The sequence below is a fragment of the Chiloscyllium plagiosum genome, unplaced genomic scaffold (genome assembly GCF_037043375.1).
Source record: "Chiloscyllium plagiosum isolate Xiang-an unplaced genomic scaffold, Cpla_swu_hap1 HiC_scaffold_5, whole genome shotgun sequence".
NCBI classification, from domain to species: Eukaryota; Metazoa; Chordata; class Chondrichthyes; order Orectolobiformes; family Hemiscylliidae; genus Chiloscyllium; species Chiloscyllium plagiosum.
The window spans coordinates 73,783,999-73,809,679 of NW_028270143.1; the positions used below are offsets into that span (position 1 = coordinate 73,783,999).

Here is a 25,681-nt window from a genome sequence, read left to right on the forward strand (position 1 = left end):
AGTACTGATTTATACATCCAGTAGATACACTTCTGCAGAACTTGGAGAAAAAAGAACTTGGGATTAATATGGCAAACATTTAACATGTTTGGGATATCTGATAATGGTCACAGAGGAACGGCTGCTATGTAGTACTATGACTTATGTAGGCACATGCAGCAGTGAACGTTCACACAGCAAACTCCCAAAAACATGAAAAATCACCAAATATTTTAGGTGCTGTTATTTGAGGAAAATGTTGGCAATGACACCAGAGCATTCTGCTGTTCTTCATGCTCTTTTATGTCCACCCGAATAGTCAGGCAGCACCCCAATCCTACACTCATGCATCAGACTAGATTGTGTACTCAAGATCGGAGGCAGCTTTAACCACATCTGGTTTTGGCATAGTCCTTTCATCTGAACGGCAGTCACATAAAACAAAATGAACAACAAGTTTATTACACTGCCTTAAAGCTCAAATGTAATAAGATAGGGTTTACTAACACCTTCACGACTGTTACATTTGTTCCACCAATTGCAACAACACTGCAAAAGGTAAGCAGAGGTGGTCAGGGCTGAATTTTCTCAGCCCACTGATGCAGTCCTACTACATCTCCAGTGGAAGAATATGGAATTAGCCTGACAGCTAGATGCACTGGTTTCCAGTTTAGGCTAGACACTCCCACCAGGCCTATAATGGAGAAGTATCTCTGCCCTCCCTTGTCCTTGAGACAATTCTCACTAAAATGACAGTTCTCGCTTTCTTACCACAGTAGAATCTGGAGCAGGATTTGGGGTCAGTATGTGCCAGCAAGTTGTGGTATACTTGGCAGTGAAATTAAAATCGATAAGATGAGGATGGAATTATATGACCATGATTGTCTTTTTTTGTGTGAATCTGAATCTCATAAGAGATAGGATTTACAGCATTGCAATTGAATTCTTAAACCTTGGTCAGTGAATGTAGCAATTGCATTCATTTTGTGAATTTGAAAATGTGAAATGTGCACATACCTCTGGGCAGGTGCCAGATTTACATCATCTTTTACAGTAAGTCTACTCCCTACAATGAGTTGGCACCATTAAAGAATGTCATACAAATAATTGACCACTCACTGGCCTGTCCATGGTGAAACTAAGACAAGGCTACATATTATATGAAATAATTTTTCCCATCGAAGCAGAAAATAGATATTCTCACTGTTGTAGCTTCTCACTTTTGTAATTTGTGTCTTTACAAGTACTGTTTCAACGAGGCACAATGCTATTCAAGGCCAGTGTCCTTTAAGTCACTGCATTGCCCAGCAACATATCCACGATACAATCCCAACAAACCAAGACATCTATACAACTGTGAGGCCTGCACCCACTACATAGATGGTCACTCACTTCCTTGCACTATTCCCATGTCCTGGACTGTCTAACATCCCTTGAGGGACCATATTCCAAAGGTTCCCTGTGAACACCATTCTCTCTAAAGTTACAAAGTGAGAGATAAATGTTCTGCACCCTGGAGGTGGTGATCTTCCTGCCATCTTTAATACAGTAAAAGTATACAGTAGTTAGTTTCAGAGGGACTATTTCCATTTATAGAGAGATCATTTTAAAAATACAGCTGAAGCAAAATCAGGAAGCATCTTTCAACCAAAGAGGAAACTCTCACCCGCAGAAAAAGTGTCACATCTTGGGCAACTGAAATTTTCAAGATCAGAGATGGAGCAAACATGGGTCAAAGACAAATAAGCAAAAAAAGAATTGTAGATCAATTGTGATTTATCAAGGTGACAGAATAGCATTCGGGGCTGAATGGGCTATTCCTGTTATAATCCTATGACTCAGTTTTCCATTAAAATGTTCAAATGAACTGCCTCTGATATACTAAACATGGCTCATGTTTTGCATTCGACACACATCAAGTTGAGTAATGCAAATAATCCTTGTGGTGTCTGTCATAAGAGTATAGAAGATGTTAGTCTAAACTGTCAGTAGTGTCAGACACTTGCTAACAAAATTAAACTCTTTTCACATAAAGATTAACTGAAGATAATAAAACTTCTGTCTAACTGCACCTACTGAACTCTCTCCAAGGCTAACCTTCCACTAAACTCCACACACACTGTCCTTCGTACTTGATTGGCCATCCTCAGATAAAGATTGCTCGTGGCCTTGGCTTGAAAGTATTGAACTGAGATCATGAACAGCCATCATCCTAGAACTTTACACTTCCGCACAACCCAGATACTAATTCGGCTGTTCGTCTCTGATACTTCCCCTGGTTAGTTTATCTTTACTTCCAGTTTCAGAACCATTCCGTCCTGAATTGACCTCAGGTGAAGCAGAAATAGATTCAAAAGCTGACTGGAGCTACGAGCTAGGAAAAGGAAAATTCAAACAAGAGACCTACTCCCAACAGATAGACAAGTGAAGGCAGGATCAGCATTAGCAGCAATGCTCCCACATAATAGCCTGCTAATGCTTCGGTTCTAAGCCTGTACAATAAAGCCAGTATACAGGAAAGTATATAGCACCAATGCAACAAACACCAAAACATGAATACAGGACTGCAGGTGAGAAATTCAGGGGAACTATTTTTGAAGAAAACAGCGAAAACAAATGGCTAGCAGGATACTCACCACTGTGGTCCATGGTACCTGAGGAATCTTCGTATAAGCCATGGTGATGTAGAAGATCAAAAAGAAGACTGTGAGCACCCAGTAAAAGACTGCCACGAACATCACCCAACCAAAGGCAGAGACAGAGAAATATTCTGTACTCGCTATCAATATCCAGACCAACAGCCCAAGTACCTGAAAAAAAAATCCATTGCAAGTATATCACAAATTACTAGCTCCGGGCTGGCTCTAACCTGCCTCTGTCTGGATCAGTTAGGAAATGAGCTGACCTCATTTCACTGCATTGAGAATACTTTAAAACATCCAGGCCCCAAAAATTTGCATTTTTTAAAAAACTACAAGCACACAGCAGTGGCTCAAATCATTATTGCACATAATATTGATGTACAGAGGGATCTTGGGGTTCAAGTCCACAGAAGTGGCCTCACATGTAAATAGGGTGGTATAGAAGGCGTACGGCATGCTTGTCTTTATTGGTCATGGAACGGAGTACAAGAATCAGCATTCATGTTGCAGCCTTACAAGACTTTGGTTAGGCCACACTTAGAGTATTGCGTTGAATTCTGGTCGCTACATTACTGAACGGTGCAGAAGAGGTTTATCAGGTTGCTGCCTGGATTAAAGAGTATGAGCTATGAGGACAGGCTGGAAAAACTCAGGTCATTTTCTGAGGCTGAGGGGAGATTTGATAGAAATCTATAAAATTATGAGATGCACATATAGGGTTGACAGTCAGAATCTTTCTCCCCCCCAGAGTTGAAATGTTAATACCAGGGACCTTGCATTTAAGGTGAGAGGGGGAAAAGTTTTCTTTCCAAAAAAAGAGTGGCAGGAGTCTGGATGTGCAAACTCTATCTTATCAAAAACTGATAGGTACATAGAAAAGGACTGCACATAGTGGACTGGAAACAGAAATTAAAAATAGGCAATGTATGTCTTTAAAATTGATGATTGATACACATCACAAATACTAATCTGACATTTTTCATGAGGTTATCAGGAGTCGTGTGTATCCAAACTTGTTTTATTTCTAAATTTTCAACATTTGGTTTGTTTCTTTTTGTTATTAAAAGGGGAATAAACATATTTAACACTGAGCATTACCACAGAAAATTTAAATGTTATGAGCGGATGACATTAACAGTAAAAAGCAGTCCCTGTGCATTTCACACACTCAAAATATTATTGTCACCAATGACTAAAGCTGTACTCACATTGCAGTCTGGGTCTCAAGAGAGCAAGAGAATGTAAACACTTTTCCCCATTGCATTTTCTAATGTGCAGCTGGCCTTCCTGTCAACCTTTGTAGAGGCTCAACAGTATGTTCCATTATGGTTGCACTGATAGCATAACAACATCACCTCTGAAACAAATTACTGCCATGACAGGGGTCTGATAAGGCCCTGCTGATAGCTAATGAAACCCAATGAAAATTTCCTATATCTTACGCCATCCTGTTTTATACATATAAACAAAAAATCTGGTGGGTTTATGTGGTCACCAACTGTGAAAGATCTCAAGTGGCATCTTCCAAAAAAAATGCAAAGATCTTATCCACACCAAGAAATCTGTTATGAACAGTTCTGTAGATGTTAAAGCTCTTAGTGCAATGAAATATAACTTCTGAAATCACCAAAGTCTCAACATTCATTCATACTTATGGAGCACCTCTAGGATCTCCTGAGGGGTTGCTTATATGCCAGACTATTCAGCAAAATCTTATTAGAGGTCATTCAGTTAACTTCCCTGCTTTGCACAGATTTCAGACCGTAGAGAAATTTTCAGGAGGAAGATTACTGAGACACTTGAATATTTAATGTGACCACAAAAATGGTTTACAGAAACTGAATTGAGTCACTGGGTCAGTCTGAAGTGAACAAAAGATTAAATGATTTTAAAGTGACTTGAAATTTGTACCTTTATCTTCTTTCATATTTACCTGCTTTATGATCTTTTCATTTTTTATTTCCTTTCTTGTTGAGAAAAATAACCTTATACTTGTATGGACATTCACAAGAACATAAGACCACGTATGACATCTAGCCACATTGGAGATATTACCTCAGGTGACCCAAAATCTTGGTCAATGAAGTAGGTTTTAACAAGCATCTTAAAAGGAATAAAGTAAGGTGGGGAGATGTCGACAGACAATGTATAAGACAGGGTTGGGCAGACTGGAGACAGGAAGGATGATTCCCCTGGTTGGTTTTGGGAGGGGCGGGGGGTAGGTGGTGTGGCTGGAACCAGGGGACTACGTGAGGCTGGAAGAACACAGCAAGCCAGGAAGCATCAGGAGATGGAGAAGTCAACGTTTCGGGTATAACCCTTCTTCAGGACTGGGATTGGGGTGGGGATGAGGGGAGCTACAGATAAAGGGGAGGTGTAGGAAGGGTTTTGGGAGGGGAGAGGGTTGGAGTGATGAGGTAGTGATAGGTGAACACAGGTAGAGGGTTCGGCCTGGTTGGTTGACGTTGGAGGGGGAATAAATCCAGTTGGTAGCTGGAAGAAAGGGTCAGTAAGTGGAATGGAAGGGAGTAGGTGGGGCTTGAAAGGGAATCAGGGGACGGGAAGGGAGGTTATTTGATATTGGAGAACTCAATGTTGAATCCTCCGGGCTGTAGGCTGCCCAGGCAGAAGGTGAGGTGTTGCTCCTAATATTTCCTGTCTGATTTACCATGGCAATGGTGGAGGCCAAGGATAGACATGTCAGAGGGGGAGTGAGAAGGGAAATTGAAATGGGCGGGGACCGGGAGGTCAGGTCGGCTCTTACTGGTCCAGCGAGATGCTCGGCGTAACGTGCCCTCCGTTTACATTTGGCCTCACCAATGTAAAGAAGACCGGATCGGGAGCACCAGTAAACTAGGTTGGAGGAGATGCAGGTGAACCTCTGTCTCACCTGGAAAGACTGTTTGAGGCTCTGCTTGGAGGTGCGTGGGGTGGTAAGAAGCAGCAGATTTAAAATGGAGTTGAGGAGGAATATCTTTACCCAAAGGGTTGTGAATCTGTGAAATTCCCTGCCCTGTGAAGCAGTTGAGGCTACCTTATTGAATATTTTTAAGGCAAAAGGTTGATAGATATCTGAACAGTAACTGAATTAAGGGTTATGGTGAGCGGGCGGGTGAGTGGAGATGAGTCCTCAAAAAGATCAGCCATGATCTTATTGAATGACGGAGCAGACTCTATTGGCCAGGGGGCCTACTCCTGCTCCTAGTTGTTATGTTCTAAATGTTCTAACGATAAAGTGATAATCTGTCAAATGTGATATTTTATTCGATTTGCTTCAGTAACTTTGAACTGCAGTCTAATATCTTGGACTTCATTGATTTCCCTCACCATCAGTTAGGAAACAGCATTTCACTTACATTCTGACCACCACCATCTTGTGGCTATAACGCTACATTACAGTAATACAAGAGCTCAATAGCCTCACCCAGTGGAAATAATCTAGTATTGGATCAATACCATGAAGAGCATCTTGCTTTAATACAGAATATTTATTCACAGTTTTGTGCACCAACTTTTCTCCATTTCCAGTTTGGCATCAGCGCTGAAAGTGGATCTTGCTGATAGATGACAATAAAAACAAAATGCTGGCAAAACTCAGCAGGTCTAGTAGGATCTGTGGGGAGAAAGTAGAGTTAACATTTTGAGTCTGGTGACTCTTCATCACAACAGATAACTTTATTTTATCATCCTGCTGATAGACGGCCCAAATGAAAACTATTAGATCAGCAAAGATCTCTCAGTCAAGAGAGGCATTTCTAATTGAATGATTACAGAAAGATGCCTAAATGAGAAATAACAAAGGAATCTGGACAGAACAAGACAAGTTTAATAGAATGGAACAGAATGTTAGGGCAGACATCAGGAAGTAGCTCTTCATTCAGAAACAACCAGCAACTGGAACCACTAATTTGATGAAGCGGTATTTTTTAGATGGTTATGTCTCAATTCAAAATTGAGGTGAGTTAAAATCAGCCTTGGATTCTTGATTAGTTTATTGGATACAGGGAGAAACATTATAATCACAGTCATCACAGTAATAGATGGACACACTTGCAACAGTCCATTCTGCTAAAATACTGAACACGTTTCTTTGATTATAATGTCTCCTGGAGAGAAATACAACAAAACAAGATTTATATTCTGCTGTTGCAAGTGGCAGTACAAATACAGATTTTAAATCACTGATTATGCACTGACTAAACTGAACAGTTTGACCGGCTCACATTTTCCATTTTGGGACCAGATTCAAAGAGAACTTTTGATGATGTCATGGGCCAGTGAGCTACCTCAGGACCAAGGTGAAACTGCCCTGCAGCATACACCAGCTGGAAAAAAAACCGAAGGCAAACTTTCCCTTGCAGTACGAAGAGCAACAGAAGGGTTTGGAAATAAAATTCCAAATTCTGACCTAAAACATTCTGCTTTCTTTCAGTGCTTGCTCACAGCTCCCAGGACCAGGGATCATGAGAAATCCACTTTAGACCATAAGACATAGGAGTGGAAGTAAGGCCATTCGGCCCATCGCGTCCACTCCGCCATTTAATCATGGCTGATGGGCATTTCAACTCCACTTACCTGCATTCTCCCCGTAGCCCTTAATTCCTTGTGACATCAAGAATTTACCAATCTCTGGCTTGAAGACATTTAGCGTCCCGGCCTCCACTGCACTCTGTGGCAATGAATTCCACAGACCCACCACTCTCTGGCTGAAGAAATGTCTCCGCATTTCTGTTCTGAATTGAACCCCACTAATTCTAAGGCTGTGTCCACGGGTCCTAGTCTCCTCGCCTAACGGAAACAATTTCTTAGGGTCCACCCTTTCCAAGCCATGTATTATCTTGTAAGTTTCTATTAAACTCCAATGAGTACAATCCCAGGATCCTCAGCCGTTCCTCATATGTTAGACCTACCATTCCAGGGATCATCCGTGTGAATCTCCGCTGGACACGCTCCAGTGCCAGTATGTCCTTCCTGAGGTGTGGGGACCAAAACTGGACACAGTACTCCAAATGGCGCCTAACCAGAGCTTTATAAAGCCTCAGTAGCACATCGCTGCTTTTATATTCCAACCCTCTTAAGATAAATGACAACACTGCATTCGCTTTCTTAATCACTGATTCAACCTGCATGTTTACCTTTAGAGAATCCTCGACTAGCACTCCCAGATCCCTTTGTACTTTGGCTTTATGAATTTTCTCACCGTTTAGAAAGTAGTCCATGCTTGCATTCTTTTTTCCAAAGTGCAAGACCTTGCATTTGCTCACATTGAACTTCATCAGCCATTTCCTGGACCACTCTCCCAAACTGTTTAGATCCTTCTGCAGCCTCCCCACTTCCTCAGTACTACCTGCCTGTCCACCTAACTTCGTACCATCGGCAAACTTCGCTAGAATGCCCCCAGTCCCTTCATCCAGATCATTAATATATAACATGAACAGCTGCGGCCCCAACACTGAACCCTGCGGGACACCGCTTGTCACCGGCTGCATTCCAAAAAAAGAACCTCTTATCCCAACTCTCTGCCTTCTGTCAGACAGCCAATCCTCAATCCATGCCAGTAGCTCACCTCGAACACCATGGGCCCTCACCTTACTCAGCAGCCTCCCGTGTGGCACCTTATCAAAGGCCTTTTGGAAGTCTAGATAGACCACATCCACTGGGTTTCCCTGATCTAACCTACTTGTCACCTCTTCAAAAAATTCTAACAGGTTTGTCAGGCACGACCTCCCCTTACTAAATCCATGTTAACTTGTACTAATCCGACCCTGCTCTTCCAAGAATTTAGAAACCTCATCCTTAACGATGGATTCTAGAATTTTGCCAACAACCGAGGTTAGGCTAATTGGCCTATAATTTTCCATCTTTTGTCTTGATCCTTTCTTGAACAATGGGGTTACAACAGCGATCTTCCAATCATCCGGGACTTTCCCCGACTCCAGTGACTTTTGAAAGATCTCAACCAATGCCTCCACTATTTCCTCAGCCACCTCCCTCAGAAGTCTAGAATGTAGCCCATCGGGGCCAGGAGGTTTGTCAATTTTAAGATCTTTTAGCTTTTCTAGCACTATCTCTTTTGTAATGGCAACCATGCTCAACTCAGTCCCTTGACTCCCTTTAATTGTTGGGATATTACTCATGTCTTCCACTGTAAAGACTGACGCAAAGTACTTATTAAGTTCTCCTGCTATTTCCTTATCTCCCATCACTAGCCTTCCAGCATCAGTTTGAAGTGGCCCAATGTCTACTTTTGCCTGTTGTTTGTTTCTTATGTATTGAAAGAAACCTTTACTATCATTTCTAATATTACTGGCTAGCCTACCTTCATATTTGATCCTCTCCTTCCTTATCTCTCTCTTTGTTATCCTCTGTTTGTTTTTGTAGCCTTCCCTATCTTCTGATTTCCCAATGCTCTTGGCCACTTTATAGGATCTCTCTTTTTCTTTGATACATTTCCTGACTTCCTTTGTCAGCCATGGCTGTCTAATCCCTCCCCGGATAAATCTTTCATTTCTTGGGGATGAACTTCTGTACTGTGTCCTCAATTATACCCACAAACTCCTGCCATTTTTGCTCTACTGTCTTCCTTGCTAGGCTCTGCTTCCAGTCGATTTTCAACAGTTCCTCTCTCATGCCCTCATAATTACCTTTATTTAACTGTAACACCATTACATCCGATTTTGCCTTCTCTCTTTCAAACTGCAGACTGAACTCTACCAAATTATGATCGCTGCTTCCTAAGTGTTCCCTTACTTTAAGATCTTTTATAAAGTCTGGTTCATTACATAGCACTAGGTCCAAAATAGCCTGCTCCCTTGTGGGCTCCATGACAAGCTGTTCCAAAAAGCCATCCTGTAAGCATTCCAAGAATTCTCTTTCTTTGGATCCACTGGCAACATTACTTACCCAGTCACCTTCAAATTCTTCAGGATGTGGCCTCTTGAATTTTCAGAAGGGCTTGATTTACTGGGTTTTCATTCGAAATCAAAGCTTTCAGGGCGCTGCTCCTTGATCAGGACTATAACCTGGTGTCGTCTGACTTCTAAACGTATCCATCCCAGTCCACCACTGGCACCTCCAAATCAATGACAATTAAAATGTAGCCAGCAAAGCCACTGATAGATATTTTTAAAAATCTGCAAATTCCCCTCCAAGCTATGCAACATCCTCACTTTAAATAATGTTACCTTCCCTTCACTGCCACTGGGTCAAAATCCTGGAACGCCCTTCCTAAGATCATTGTGAGTGATGGTACACCCCAAGAACTGCAGCAGTTCAAGAAGTCAGCTCATCAACACGTCTCTCCAGTGGAAGGACGATGGGCAATAAATGCTGGCCCAGCCAGTGATGCCCACATCACATGAGCAAAGTGAATACTAATCAATACTTTCTCTCTTAATGTGTGAAATTTAAAATCCTCACCTTTAACTCCATTGCCTTGCCCCAACCATATCCTGCATTCTCCTCCAGACCTTTATCATCTTCCTTCAATTGCTGATTCCTCTCAAACTCCGTCTTTTTGTACATTCCCTGTCCGTTTGTCATAACAAATCAGTAGACATTTCAATGGTTGCCTGGGTCCAAATTCCACAAATTTCCACACTAAGCCACATCAATTCATTCTTTTTCAAACAAAAAACATACACCTGATCTCTTTGATCAAGATTTCTATCAATCTGTCTAACCTTGCCTGGTTTGATCCTAAGGTCCCTGATTCCCAGTCCTGATATAGCTTTAAAAAATTAGTGAGAGGGGAGAGAGAGAGTGTGTGTGAGAAAGAAGAGAGAGAAAGAGGAGAGGAGAAACAGCTAGGTGATGCTATTCTCTTAAATAAGCTAATATATGGCGCTGAATTTTGCTGCAATTGACAGTTCTCACGCTGTTTATTTCTCAAATTCTCAAAAAAACTCACACTTGTTGTAACTTTGTGCGCACAACATGTTTACACTCAAAATGTTGGTGAACAAGTTTTACTTATGCGCCACGCCAAAATCTGGTTTATATTGTTGCCTGATATACATGAATGAATCAGGGTCGAAAAGTGTGGCACTGAAAAAGCACAGCCAGTCAGGCAGTATCTGGGGAGCAGCATAGTTGACATTTCGGGCATAAGCTCTTCATTGGGAATATGGGGCAATTTCAGTTTCAATGTGGAAATGCTAATCCCATTCTATGGAAATCCAGAATGCAGAAATGTCAATCTTAAACTGGATTGCACCAGGAGCTGGAAGCATTCTGGTTTGTAATGTACAGCCTTTACCTAGAAAAGGATGAAAAAAAAGGTAAATAGAGATTCAGCAAAAAGCTAAATGGCAGGAGCAACAGTTAACTAGATAAGGGTTGCTATGGTAAGTAATGCATTGTATTTTAATTAATGACTGAATTCAGGAACTAACAACAGGAACAACTTCTCTATTCAACACTATTTCGTATTACTTTTTCTAATTTATTTAGATGTGCAAATATTCTAAAATAGACAAAAGCTATGAAAATCTTCTCTGGACTTGAAATACACTTTACAGATCACTGACTCCGAAGAATCACTTGTAGAATAATGTACATGTTTTAAGAGGACATTGTGTTCAAAAGTGCTGTTTACAAACTCAGAAGACTTAACAACAGTCAACAGGGTGGCTGTAAGAACACTTTGCTCAGTTGCCACATTTGGCCTTCAGCAAGCAAAAAACAATTCTGCACAGGTTTAACTCTTTAATAAACCGGCCAAATTGTAAGTAAGAATATCCACAACAGATGATACCTTTGTGGCCTTTGATTTATGCAAATGTCCTTATAGATTTTACAAAGATCTCAAAATCAGTGAAAATTATTGCCCTGTTTTCATCAAAATAGCCTTGCCTCAGTTTCAAGTGGGGCACATTATCCTGGGAGGAACTTGTAATTTACTTCAGAACTGTTTTGATGGTGGTCACTCGTCTCGAAGTGTTAACTCTGATTTCTTTCCATAGATGCTGACAGACCTGCTGAGCTTTTCCAGCAATTTCTGTTTTTGTTTAGGATTCTAAAGGTTGTGGCAGGGTAAATGCCGAGAGGATGTTTCCTCTCATGGGACAGTCTAGAACCAGAGGGCATCGTCTCAAAATAAAGGGGCACCAATTTAAGACTGAGATCAGAAGAAATTTCTTCTCTCAGGTTTTTTGATAGTCTTTGGAATTCCTTGCCACAGAGAGCTGTGGGGACAGAGTCAGTGAACGGTAGGGTCTGAAGGAGGATCATTGGACCCAAAATATTAACGCAGCAGGTCAGGCAGCATCCAAGGAGCAGGAGAATCGAAGTTTTGGGCATAAGCCCTTCTTCAGGAATGAAGAAGGGCTTATGCTCGAAACATCGATTCTCCTGCTCCTTGGATGCTGCCTGACCTGCTGCGCTTTTCCAGCTACACATTTTTCAGCTCTGATCTCCAGCACCTGCAGTCCTCACTTTCTCCACCCACTCTGCTTTTTCTGCACAGACGGTACCAGATCTGCTGAGTTTCTCCAGCAATTTGTTCTCATTTCAAATTTCCAGCATCAATAGTTATTTGATTGCATTTTGTTATTTTTCAGCAAAATTCAGCACAATATATTAGCTTATATAAGAGAATAGCATCGAGGTAAAAACAATGACTGCAGATGCTGGAAACCAGATTCTGGATCAGTGGTGCTGGAAGAGCACAGCAATTCAGGCTGCATCCGAGGACAGGCAAAATCGACGTTTCGGGCAAAAGCCCTTCATCAGGAATAAAGGCAGAGAGCCTGAAGCGTGGAGAGATAAGCTAGAGGAGGGTGGGGGTGGGGATAGAGTAGCATAGAGTACAATAGGTCAGTGGGGGAGGAGATGAAGGTGATAGGTCAGGGAGAAGAGGGTGGAGTGGATAGGTGGAAAAGGAGCTGGGCAGGTCGGACAAGTCCGGACAAGTCAAGGGGATCGTGTTGCTGGAGGTTAGAAACTAGGATGAGGTGGGGGAAGGGGAAATGAGGAAGCTGTTGAAATCCACATTGATGCCCTGGGGTTGAAGTGTTCCGAGGCGGAAGATGAGGCGTTCTTCTTCCATGCGTCTGGTGGTGAGGGAGCGGCGGTGGAGGAGGCCCAGCACCTCCATATCCTCGGCAGAGTGGGAGGGAGTTGAAATGTTGAGCCACGGAGCGGTTTGGTTGATTGGTGTGGGTGTCTCGGAGATGTTCCCTAAAGCGCTCTGCTAGGAGGCGCCCAGTCTCCCCAATGTAGAGGAGACCGCATCGGGAGCAACGGATACAATAAATAATATTGGTGGATGTGCAGGTAAAACTTTGATGGATGTGGAAGGCTCCTTTAGGGCCTTGGATGGAGGTAGTCCGTGACTACCTGGTCAGGTCCACGCCCCCCCCTACGACCCACCCTCCCATCCTGGCACTTTCCCCTGCCACCGCAGGAACTGTAAAACCTGTGCCCACACCTCCTCCCTCACCTCCATCCAAGGCCCTAAAGGAGCCTTCCACATCCATCAAAGTTTTACCTGCACATCCACCAATATTATTTATTGTATCCGTTGCTCCCGATGTGGTCTCCTCTACATTGGGGAGACTGGGCGCCTCCTAGCAGAGCGCTTTAGGGAACATCTCCGAGACACCCGCACCAATCAACCAAACCGCCCCGTGGCTCAACATTTCAACTCCCCCTCCCACTCTGCCGAGGATATGGAGGTGCTGGGCCTCCTCCACCGCCGCTCCCTCACCACCAGACGCATGGTAGAAGAACGCCTCATCTTCCGCCTCGGAACACTTCAACCCCAGTGCATCAATGTGGATTTCAACAGCTTCCTCATTTCCCCTTCCCCCACCTCATCCTAGTTTCTAACCTCCAGCAACACGATCCCCTTGACTTGTCCGGACTTGTCCGACCTGCCCACCTCCGTTTCCACCTATCCACTCCACCCTCTTCTCCCTGACCTATCACCTTCATCTCCTCCCCCACTGACCTATTGTACTCTATGCTACTCTACCCCCACCCTCCTCTAGCTTATCTCTCCACGCTTCAGGCTCTCTGTCTTTATTCCTGATGAAGGGCTTTTGCCCGAAACGTTGATTTTGCCTGTCCTCGGATGCTGCCTGAATTGCTGTGCTCTTCCAGCACCACGGAAGAGAATAGCATCACCTATCTGTTTCTCCGATATCAGGGTTCTTAGCAGAGGCAGTAATGCAGAGACTTGAACAAACAGCTCTGCCAACCATCCAACCCAAACATTGGGCCCGCCACGTGGATGATACCTTTGTCATCACTAAACAAAACAAATTAGAGGAAACCGTCAAGACCATCAATAGTATCCTTACTGGCATAAAATTCACTAAAGAGGAAGATGTCACAGTAAAGCAAACAGCCAATGAGGAACTTGAAACCGGCGTCTACAGGAAAACAACACATACGGACCAAATATTGAACTACAGAAGAAATCATCCCAACATCCACAAAGGAAGCTGCATCAGAACATTATTTCAATGAGCCAAGACAGACTGCAGCACAGAGGAACTACATTGAACAGAAAAATCACCTATACCATGTATTCAAAAAGAATGGATACCCAATGAACACAGTCTGCCAATTTCTCATCAACAAACCCAAACAAGCAGACAAAACACGCCCAGAAACTCTAGCCACTCTTCCCCCACATCAAAGATATCTCGGAAATGACTGTCAGCCTACTCAGACCCCTTGGCACCATGGTGGCCCACAAACCCACCAACACACTAAAACAGCAGCTAATGAACTTGAAAGACTCTACACAGACAACAAGCAAAACTAATGTTATTTACAGAATACTGTGCAAGAACTGTAACAAACACTACATTGGACAAACAGGCAGAAAACTAGCCACCAGGAATCAGGATCATCAACTAGCCACAAAACAACATGGCCCACTCTCACTAGTATCCTTACATGCAGATAAGGAAGGACACAACTTTGAATGGGAGAACACATCCATCCTAGGACAAGCCAAACAGAGACATGAACTAGAATTCCTAGAAGCATGGCATTCCAACCGGAACTCTATCAACAAACACATTGAATTAGACGCCATCTACCACCCCCTGAGAAAAAGAACAGGAAATGACACCACCAACCCAAAGAAACCGAAACATATAAATAGAAAGCAGGAATTATCAGCAGTGCTTTGTCCGGAGGCCCACTGAAGATGTTAGCCAGTAGGGTGACGAAACGTCTGGAAATGAACCTTCCAGCAGAGCGAGTAAACTTACATCCAGAACCTTAACCTGAGCTACAAATTTTCTCAAAACTTGCTATCAATAGATTTTTTATATATTATTGTAGGTAATTCTTGATCAGTGTAATGGTTATGGAGAAAAGGCAGGAAAGGTGGTGTTGGATCATTCATGATCCCATTGAATAGCAGAGCAGACTCAAGGGGCCGATCGACCTTCTCCTGTTCCTACTTCTTACAGCATGTTTTGGGTTCAATTCCAACTCCAGTGACTTGAGTCTACAATGTAGAATTAGATAATGAGAACTGGAATTCTCACTATACTGGGACAATAGAACAGGAGTATTGTCAGTTTGACCTCTGTTAACCATGCGTTACAAAGATGATGGAGAGAATAACTTAGATTTTATTCAAGGAGTTCAATGTAATGTTATTGACTTCTCTTGACATCTTTATTTTGATAAACCCTTTTATGGTGTTTGTTAAACACTGCAATGCAATAACAGAAATCTATGATGGCTCCGCACAACCATCTTCTATTTACTGGTACTTACTCCTCTACTTGGCAAGTAGATTGTTCATGTTTCATCACATATGAATGGAGGCAGCATCAAGCACTGGAGAGCCAAGTGATTGTTGCGTTGAAATTTAAAGTGTTAGTTCACACTAAATTTATCTTGCAGAGTCATTTGTGGCCCCGCTCTCAAAAGCTCCTTCCACATTTATGGAGATGTAGAGAAAAGGGCCAAACTTTCATGAGTTGGTCCAACCCTGGGCACCTTTAAATATGACAGACAGGACCTGATGCCAGCATTTTTCCTGGCACTAAGAGTGTGAGTACTACGCCTGCAGCCTGCACTCCAAATCTGGCTGGTTCCATTGTGGAGGTAGGCATCTCAGCTCCCCATGAGCAGCAAAAGCTAGAAGGCAAAAGTCCCAGAAAACGGAGGCTGGCCTTCTAACCAGTTAATTAGAGACAGTGCCTGCTGAGCAAGGAAATTTCCTGACTTGTTCTTCCCACCACATTAGCAGAAGCTCAAGCTTTGGTATCAGTTACTTAAGGAATGTTTTTGATATGCAACATGTTGCTTTATAATCTTGCAGCAAGTATCACTGCCTTCATCAGGAATGAGACCATTAGTAAATTTAAACTTCTGCCGGGCACAAGTGACGAAGATGGTGCCTGAATAGTTAGTCTCTGGCTTTGTAATGATGATTGAAATTCTGCTCATCTTAGCTATTAATTTGGGTTAATGATTAAAATGAGAGCAAAAAGGTGCACAGCTGTGCTGGAAGCATATTGCTTAGCAACTGGGCATTAGTGAATCTGATTGAACATCCTGGTCCTGTTCACTGCTGGTTTCAGGTCAAGCCAACTTGCTTGAAGATTAAAGATTGCTAAAGAGTAGGAATATTAGCTCCCTGTGTTCTCACATGCTCTCAAATTAATCATTCTACTTTATCAGATATGCATGACATTTCAAAGAATTAAAGAAGGATTACAATATGGAATAAGACTGCTCAGCCTATTGTGTCTATGCCAGCTCTCCGAATGAGCAACTCACTCTGTGTTATTCTTGCTTATTCTTCTCATAACTCTTCTTTTTCCAGACAATTCAACTCCCTTTTGAATGCTCCAGTTGAACCTGCTCCTACTTTACTCTAAAGGCAGTGCATTCCAAACTTTAACTCTGCTGGATGATTATGTTTGTTTTCTACATAAGATCAAGGATATCCTCCTTGCTCGTGTACTCAATTAATAAAGCTCAGGATACTGTATCCTTCTCTAAACACACTTACCATCTTTAATGATTTATGTACATATACACCCGAATCTCTCTGCTGCTGCACATCCTTTAGAATATGATCCTTTACTTTATCCTATCTCTCCATATTCTTTGTATCACGTCACGTGTCTGCAATTGAACTTCATCTGCCTCCTATCCACCCATTTCAACAATATGTTGATGTCCTCTTGAAGTTCTAAACTGCCTTCTTCACAATACTTCTAAAGCTTGTATCATCCACTAACTCTAAAGCTGTCTCCTGCATTCCAAGATCTAGGTCATTTATATAAAAATCAGGAAAAGCAATGGTCTCAATACCAACCCCTGGGAACCTCTACTGCAAACCTACTATCAGCCTATAAATCCCCAGGTATCCACATGTTATTGCTCCTTTTATTCCATAACTTTCCTCACAAGACTCTGATGTGACAGTGTAACCAATACCTCTTGGAAGTCATGTACACCATATCAACATCACTATCTGCATCAGCATTCCAGTGAAGCAATCCCACAAACAATGAATCAGGTCTAAGCTCTGCAGTTCTGCACATCCAGACGTGAATAGCAGCAGACAATTAAACAATTCACTGGAGGAAGGGTCTCCACAAATATTCCCATCCTCAGTGATGAAACAGACCCACATATCAGTGCAAAACATAAGCTTTCACAGCAATCTTCAGCCAGAAGTGCCAAGGAGATGATCCATCTCAGTCTCCACCAGTGCTCCCCAGCTTAACAGAGACCAGTCTTCAGCCAATTCCATTCTCTCCATGTGATATCAAGAAACAGTTGGAGACACTGGATACTGCAAAGGGTATGGGCCCTGACAACATTCTGGCAATAGTACTGAAGACTTGTTCTCCAGAACCTGCTGCACACCTAGCCAAGCTATTCCAGTTCAGTTCCAACACTGGTGGGAATCGGTTTAGCTCAGTTGGCTGGATCATTGGTTTACACAGCAGTGTGATGCCAACAACGTGGGTTCAATTCCCATCATCTAGTTTGAGGTTTCCATGAAGGACTCTTCTTCTCAACCTCTTCCCTTGGCGGCCCTTGGGTTAAATCACCACCAGTCGCTTCACACTAATGAGAGAGCAGCCCCTATGGTCTGGTAAGACTATTGCAACAACAAAGAAAACAAACCACATTGGTATCTACTCAACAATGTGAAAATTGCCCAGGTTTGTCTTGTACATAATAAAACATGACAAATCTAACCCGGCCAATTACCGCCCCATCAGTCTACTCTCAATCATCAGTAAAGTGATGGAAAGTCTCCTGCAGCACCTGCTCAGCAATAACCTGCTCAGGGACGCCTAGTTTGGGTTCTGCCAGGGCCACTCAGATCCAGATCTCATTACAGCCTTGGTTCAAACAGTGACAAAAGAGCTAAATTCCAGAGGTGAGGTGAGAGTGACAGCCTTTGACACCAAGGCTGGATTTGTGGCATCAAGGAGCCCAAGCAAAACTGGAGGCAAACTCTCCACTGGTTGAGGTCATACCAGATACATAGGAAGATGGTTGTGGTTGCTAGAGGTCAGTCATCTCAGCTCCAGGGATATCTCTGCAGGAGTTCCTTAGGGTAGTGCCTAGGCTCAACCATCTTCAACTGTTTCATTAATGACCTTCCCTCCATCATAAGGTCAGAAGTGCAGATGTTCACTATTGATTGCAGTGTTCAGCATCATTTGTGACACCTCAGATACTGAAGCAGTCCATGTTCAAATACAGCAAGATCTGGACAATATCCAGGTTGTACTGAGAAGTGGAGAAAGTGAGGACTGCAGATGCTGGAGATCAGAGCTGAAAATGTGTTGCTGGAAAAGCGGAGCAGGTCAGGCAGCATTCAAGGAAAAGGAGAATCGACGATTCTCCTGTTCCTTGGATGCTGCCTGACCTGCTGCGCTTTTCCAGCAACACATTTTCAGCTCTGTACTGAGAAGTGGCAAGTAACAAATGTCTGTAAGTGACCATCAATAAGAGACAAACTAACCACAATCCCTTCACATTGAATAATGTTACATCACTGACATTCCCACTATCAACATGTTTCGCATTACCACTGACCAGAAATTCAACTAGACTCACCATATAAACAGTGGCTACAAGAACAGGTCAGAGGCTAAGAAAGCTGCAGCAAGTAACTCACCCCCTGAGTCCTCAAAGTCTGTCCATTATTTACAAGGCACAAGTCAGGAATGTGACAGAATACTCCCACTTGCCTGGATGAGTGGAGCCCCAACAACACTCAAGAAGCTGGACACCATACAGGACAAAGCAGCCTGCTTGATTGGCACCACATCTACAAGCATCCACTCCCTCCACCACCAACACTCAGCTATGTGTACCATCTATAAGATGCTGTGCAAAAATTCACTAAAGGTCCTTAGACAGCACTTTCCAAACCCTTGACTAATTCCATCTGGAAGGACAAGGGCAACAGATATATGGGAACACCAATAATTGCAAGTTCCCCTCCAAGCCACTTACCATTCTGACTAGGAAATATATCACCATTCCTTCGCTGTCAGAGTCAAAATCCTGGAATCCCTCCCTAATGGCAGGTGGGCTGCAGTAGTTCAAGAAGGCACCTCACCACTATCCTCTCAAGCGTAACCAGGGATGGGCAATAAATGTTTGGCTAGCAAGTGACACCCATGTCTCAGGAGTGAATACAAAAAAATCCAACACTCCAGCGAGTTAATTGAACATTATTTCCCTCAAGAAATCCATATTAGCTTTCCCTAATTGACCCACATTTAATTTGCTGGTTTGCAGTAGCTCTGTAATGCTTGGACCAAGTTTACATCACATTTCCTGCTTTCTCAGGGAGGAATTAAAATGCTACAAATACCCGGAAAGTCCCAATTTAATAGTTGCTCTCAACCAGTGTGATAGCTAGAATACGCAAACTACCTCAGCACAGTTTTGGGGAAATTAGTGGCTTAAATCCCCTTAACTTGTGCTTGAACGTGGGCATCAGATACACACACTCAGCAGTCCACCCACACATCTGTCGAGAGCAATTTGAATGATGGTCACTTTAAGAGACAGACTGAACATTGCAAGATAGCCCACTAACGATTCTATACTTTCCGCATAGGAGGGAAATGGACACTAAAAGGCACAACCAAGGCCTGAATTCTCCTCTGTTTTGGCAAAAACTATTTTTGTGAATGAGCTTGCAATGGCCCATGTCAACTTTTCTTATAGAATTAATAAAAAGTGTAAGATTATATAATTGGATCTCTTCGGTGCCCATTCGTGGAATTATGTAGCAGGAGAGAGAGAGGTGAAAATGATAACTGCTATCAAGACTTTGAGGCAGATCATATTACCTGCACCATAATTAAAGACCAGATCCACAGCACTTCAGGTGCTGAAAGCTGGGAAATGGCCTTCATGTGATGGCTTTCCATCATTATTCCCAAGGAAATAGCCCAGAAAGGCAAGTTACACCCTTGGTTCACTGACAGGGTGTTTAGGCTTTTTCCTGATGACCAAAAAATGAAGCCGCTGCAACAAACTCAGGACAGCTTGGCAAAGACAGTGGTCTGAGTCAATGCAGTGTCCAGGTGAACACACACCAGTGCCTTCTGCACTCCACAAGGCACCAGCTTCTCTCTGCTACTCAGGAGTAGGTTGGTGGTTTCATGGTATTGTCACTGGACCAGTAACTCAGAATCCCAGACAAATATTCTAGGGTAATGGATTCAGCTTCCACTATACCATTTGGTAAAATTGGAATTCAGTAAATATCTTGAATAAAAAGCTAATCAAATAATGATTGCTCAACCATTTCAGATTGTCACATAAGGTTCATTACTGTCCGTTAAGGAAGGAAACCCGCCATCCTCACCTGGTCTAGACCACAGGTGACTCAGGAGCCACAGCAATTTGCCATCTCTCCCAACATGCAATGCAACTTCTAAGTGACCACTCTGAGGTGAAGCAAGGAGCAGAAGATTCATGTGCATAAAATGTCCCTAGGCAGCTGAGTGAAATCCTGATGGGCTGGAAAGTTGTTGGAGTTGGTGATGATGTGCTGAGCAAGGTTCCCTCAAAGCTGCATGGTTATGCAAATATGCAGCTGCTTTGATGCTCTGCATATGCTGTTTGCAGCATCGCTGTCGCACACAGGCCTGCACACCAAGTAAGGAAATTAGAAGGAACACTGGTGGTTTAATGATGCCAACTTGCTTGGGTAGAGGATGATGTCCCCAGAGATGTTGGTGTGATGGCACGAGTTGGACAAAAGGCTGAAGAAGCAAATGGCAAGTCGTTGCCAGCAGATTAGCTTTCGGTCATTCAGATCAGGAACTGACACCATCTGCTTTCTTGGGAAAGGAGAGAAGATTGGAATCTGCATTAGCCAGTATGATGAAAATACAGGGATTGCTGGAGTCCCCACTCATTAGCAAGGTTTTCAACATGCCTCAAGGGAAGAATTTTTTTTCTCTCTACAAGGAGAATCTGACGTATTTTTCATTTTTGCTCCAGTTTCTCAATTTTATCGCTATTGCCCATGCCACTTGAGAGCATAAAGTTCCACCACAAGAAACTACACCCCTCTATTGTATATCAGAAAAATTAGTCTTTCACTTACCATTAAATTTTATTTACAAAATTATACCATACAACAAGCTTTAATGATAAAATATTAGCTTTGCTGAAAAAGAAACATTTTGCCAAAGCTTTTGGTTTTGCACTCATCAGAATATGTGCAGGAATAGCCAAAGTAAAAAGAAAACAACATTTATACTTTAAGACAGGAGAGAATGGTGACGGGTTGGCAAGTGGACTCTGATCAATAAAGGCATTGCAGCAGGGAATGCACCATTGAATGATGACTAACAGTTAACTGCAAAAGAAAAAAGTTTAAAATTTAAACAGGAAAGGTGGACTACAATTAGTCAAGGTGTTGTCATAACAAATGAACCAGAAAATGCGGTCACCTGCAGTATTGCTATGAAGCAGGCACTCCCATGATCATTTTTTTTCTCTCTCTGCAAATATATTAATACATGTAGCTTCCAATGCACATATGTACTCCATGATGTGAATCCAACAGCCAATCCTAAATTACCGTATAAACTCGAGTAATAGTCAATCTCATGTAAAAGTCGGCCCCAAGGGACACTTCCATATCCGCCACAAATTCACCTGCACCTCCACACACATCATCTATTGCATCCGCTGCACCCGATGTGGCCTCCTCTATATTGGGGAGACAGGCCGCCTACTTGCGGAGCGTTTCAGAGAACACCTCTGGGACACCCAGACCAACCAACCCAACCACCCCGTAGCCCAACACTTCATCTCCCCCTCCCACTACACCAAGGACATGCAGGTCCTTGGACTCCTCCATCGCCAGACCATGGCAACACGACGGTTGGAGGAAGAGCGCTTCATCTTCTGCTTGGGAACCCTCCAACCACAAGGGATGAACTCAGATTTCTCCAGTTTCCTCATTTCCCCTCCCCCCACCTTGTCTCAGTCAAATCCCTCGAACTCAGCACCGCCTTCCTAACCTGCAATCTTCTTCCTGACCTCTCCGCCCCCACCCCACTCCGGCCTATCACCCTCACCTTGACCTCCTTCCACCTATCGCATTTCCAACGCCCCTCCCCCAAGTCCCTCCTCCCTACCTTTTATCTTAGCCTGCTGGACACACTTTCCTCATTCCTGAAGAAGGGCTTATGCCCGAAACGTCGATTCTCCTATTCCTTGGATGCTGCCTGACCTGCTGCACTTTTCCAGCAACACATTTTCAGCCTTATTTTTGGCCAAAATCTCTGGAATTTTCCATATATCTCATGTAAAATTCAACTCTAGTTCTTCAGATAACAGATCAACATTTGTGGGTCAAAGTATTACACAGTACATGAATGTTACAATGAGGAAATGAATACTTTTCTCGTGCTATTGTGATTTGATGTACAATTCACACCAATTTGGTGCAGTAGTTTAAGATGCATAACCAACCTTGTGGAATATAGTCAATTACCTAGTTGAGGTTTCGAAATACTTCATTTTGAGTAAAAATGCCCTCCAGAAAAAAAACAAACAATACACAGCAGCATTTAAACTGAAAGTTATTGAGATTGCAGAGAAGACAACTAACTGTAGCAGTAAGAGAATTTTGTTTTTCAAAGAAACTTGAGAGAGACTGGAGAAAGACTTTAAACCAACTTCAGACAATGCAAAAACAAAGCTGTACCAGAGGTAAACATGGTAAGTGGGTGCTTGAAAATTGTCAAAAATGGAAAATGTGTTAGTTGTGAAGCCATCCGAATCCATGCAAGAAACAAATCAAAGAAGGATGGAATTTTGGATTTTAAGGCAGGTGCTGGATGGTGCACAAGATTCATGAGAAGGCATGACTTAGTACTATGGCACAGAAGTATGACTGCACAAAAGCTGCCTGCTGAACTAGAGGATAAGATATTACAGTTTCACCAGTTTGTAATCAGAAGTCGGCAGAAGGAAGGCTGCAAGTTATCATGCGAGGGAAACATGACAAAACACCTATTACTCTCGACATGCCAGAGAATTGAACTGCGAACCAAAAAGGAGAAAAAAAACTAGTATTGGTGAAAACCACTGGCCATGAGAAAAGCAGGTTTACTTTATTTCTTTCTTGTATGGCAGGTGGCACTAAATTAAGACTGACGGCTGTTTTTAAGAGAAAAATTTTGCCAAAGCAGAGACTTCCAAAAGGAATTGTCATCCATATGCATCCACAAGGCTGGATGGTTGAAGGTGATGTACAGAATAGATAAAGGAAATTTGGAATTTCCGACCTGGTGGACTACACAAGAAAAGTTTGCTCGTCTGGGACCAGTTTAGATTATATCTAGCGAAGAGTGTTGTTGATAACATCTGATCACATAACACTGATGTAGTTATAATTCCCAGGAGACTTACAAGTGTTTTGCAACCAACAGCTGTTAGTATCAATAAGCCATTTGAGGACATGATGAGAATGAAGTGAAATAACTGGATGCACGATGGAGAAAAAACACACAAAAAGAGGTAGAATGCAGGCTCCACCACTGCCACTGATCTCTGAATGGATCATTGATTCATGGATGGAAATAAAAGCTTACACTATTTTCAAATCATTCAAGAAATGTGCAATTTCGAATGTATTGCACGATACAGAGAACGATTATGAAGAAAGAGAAGTGAATGATGTGCGACCACTAACTACGGACAGCGAAGCTGAAGAGGATCCAGACAATGGTATCATTCATCCTGATGGTTATGAAGCTTTAGTTGGTGCTGAAGATGTTGGAAGTGTGATTTTGCAGGATTTTAATGAACTTTTGTATTTGACATGTTTAATTTAAGATGTACCATGTAATTGAGATTTAAAGCTATATTATATTTCTACTTCACTGTTTGTATGTATAAATAAAAGCTTACTAATTCATTTTTGTTTCGATTGTCTTTATCCAGTAATTACTCATAAGTGGTTGTGTTTACTTTCTTTATTCGTTCAGAGATCATTTGGGCTTCTGTTAATGATACAGTATTTCAGACTGTAGCATGAATTTCAGCCTCTCAAATGTAGTATCCCTATAACAGTCGAGCTCATAAATTTAACCCTAAAAAATTTGACTAGTGCATAGTAGTTGTCAGCATAACTGTTTGAACAGTCTGGATTCTGTAACAAATGCTGTCCAATTGAAGTGGAAAGGCATCAGGTGGGTCACCCCACTTGAAGCCCTTAAGTGGGCAATTAAGCAGACTACATAATCTCAGAATGAATGAGCATCAATTTAAGTCTAAATGAGGAAGAATGTCTTCTGAGAGTTGTGAGTCTTTATAACTCCTTGCCACAGAGAGCTGTGGGAGTACAATCCTTACGTATATTTAAGGCGGAGATAAATTCTTGATCAGTAGGAGAAAATGCAGGCAATTGGGCGTGGGAATTTCTGATTACATGATCCTATTCAATAGCGGAACAGGCTCGAGGGGGCAAACGGCCTGCTCCTGTTCCTAGATCTTATAGTCTCGTCCCACTACTGCTCCAAGATAACAGGTGGTGTGAAAGATCTCTGCCCAGCCTGTAGCCCAATAGGTCTAACACTGAGTTGGGCAGTGAAAGGAGTGGATGTCTTCCTCAGGCTCCTCTAAAAACCAGCCATTTGCCTTGCCATGTCCACCAGTAAATGCCACTCCCTGCCCTAACTGCAGAATCTGTAGCAGCCATCCCTCCTGCTTGGTCCTGCCAGTATGCAGCACTGTTGGTCACTGACTGGTTGATAGCTCTATAAGGGATGACCTCCTGCATTAAAGGGCCATCACCTGAAAAATTAAAGGGGCTGAACCGGCTAAGTGGATGTCAGCTTACATTGACATTTACCGTCAGATGCACAAAGCTCACCTCAGTGGGCAATAAAGCCCAAGGATTTGCTGCAGTGAATAGCATACAGGCATTTAAGGGAAAGGTAGATAATTATATGAAAAAGAAAGAAACAAATGGAAATCTAATAAAATTAGATGAAGAAGCATTGGTGAGTAGCTCATGTGGATTATTAACACTGTATCCACCAGTTGCGCTGAATAGACTGATTCCTAAATTTTTATTTACAACCATGTAAGTAATGGTGCTTTTCTAAACATTATGGATTTCGTATGGTACTATATGTAAGGCAGGAGATGATCTGGCAGAAAAGTGGTTTACATTTCTTTTGGGAGACACAAACAATCCCAAGAAATCTTAAGGTTTGCGTTTTTCATATTGACATTCCGAGCTGATAAATTGGCAGCTTAGACCCTCTTATTGTGACTAGAGTAACAAATGGCTTCAAGCCAGAGGTTAATTAACAGATAATCTGGAGAGAAGTGATGGACAAAGTGGGGGAGGTCACCTGTAATTTCTTCATTTGTTTAAAGGGATTGAATAGATTAATGCAAGGTTAAGAAGAACTTAGCCTCCAGGAAGAAAGTAGATGAATGGGTAATCAGTGGCAGTGGGCAGTCTTTGTCAGGCAACGGACTAATCCTCAAATGGACAACGATCAGGGAAAGCAGTCCCTTTTAAGCAGACGTTTACCACCACAAGCTACAGACAT

At 42.5% G+C, this 25,681-nt stretch overlaps 1 protein-coding gene across 1 annotated transcript in view; it reads right to left on the reverse strand.

The window, feature by feature from the left end:
• The window catches only part of cmtm8b (CKLF-like MARVEL transmembrane domain containing 8b), a 67,340-nt gene that overhangs the window by 9,302 nt on the left and 32,357 nt on the right, over positions 1-25,681 (reverse strand). Inside the window, exon 2 of the mRNA XM_043690243.2 lies at positions 2,616-2,789. Within this exon, the coding sequence (XP_043546178.1) occupies positions 2,616-2,789 (174 nt within the window). The remainder of the gene's footprint in view (positions 1-2,615; positions 2,790-25,681) is intronic.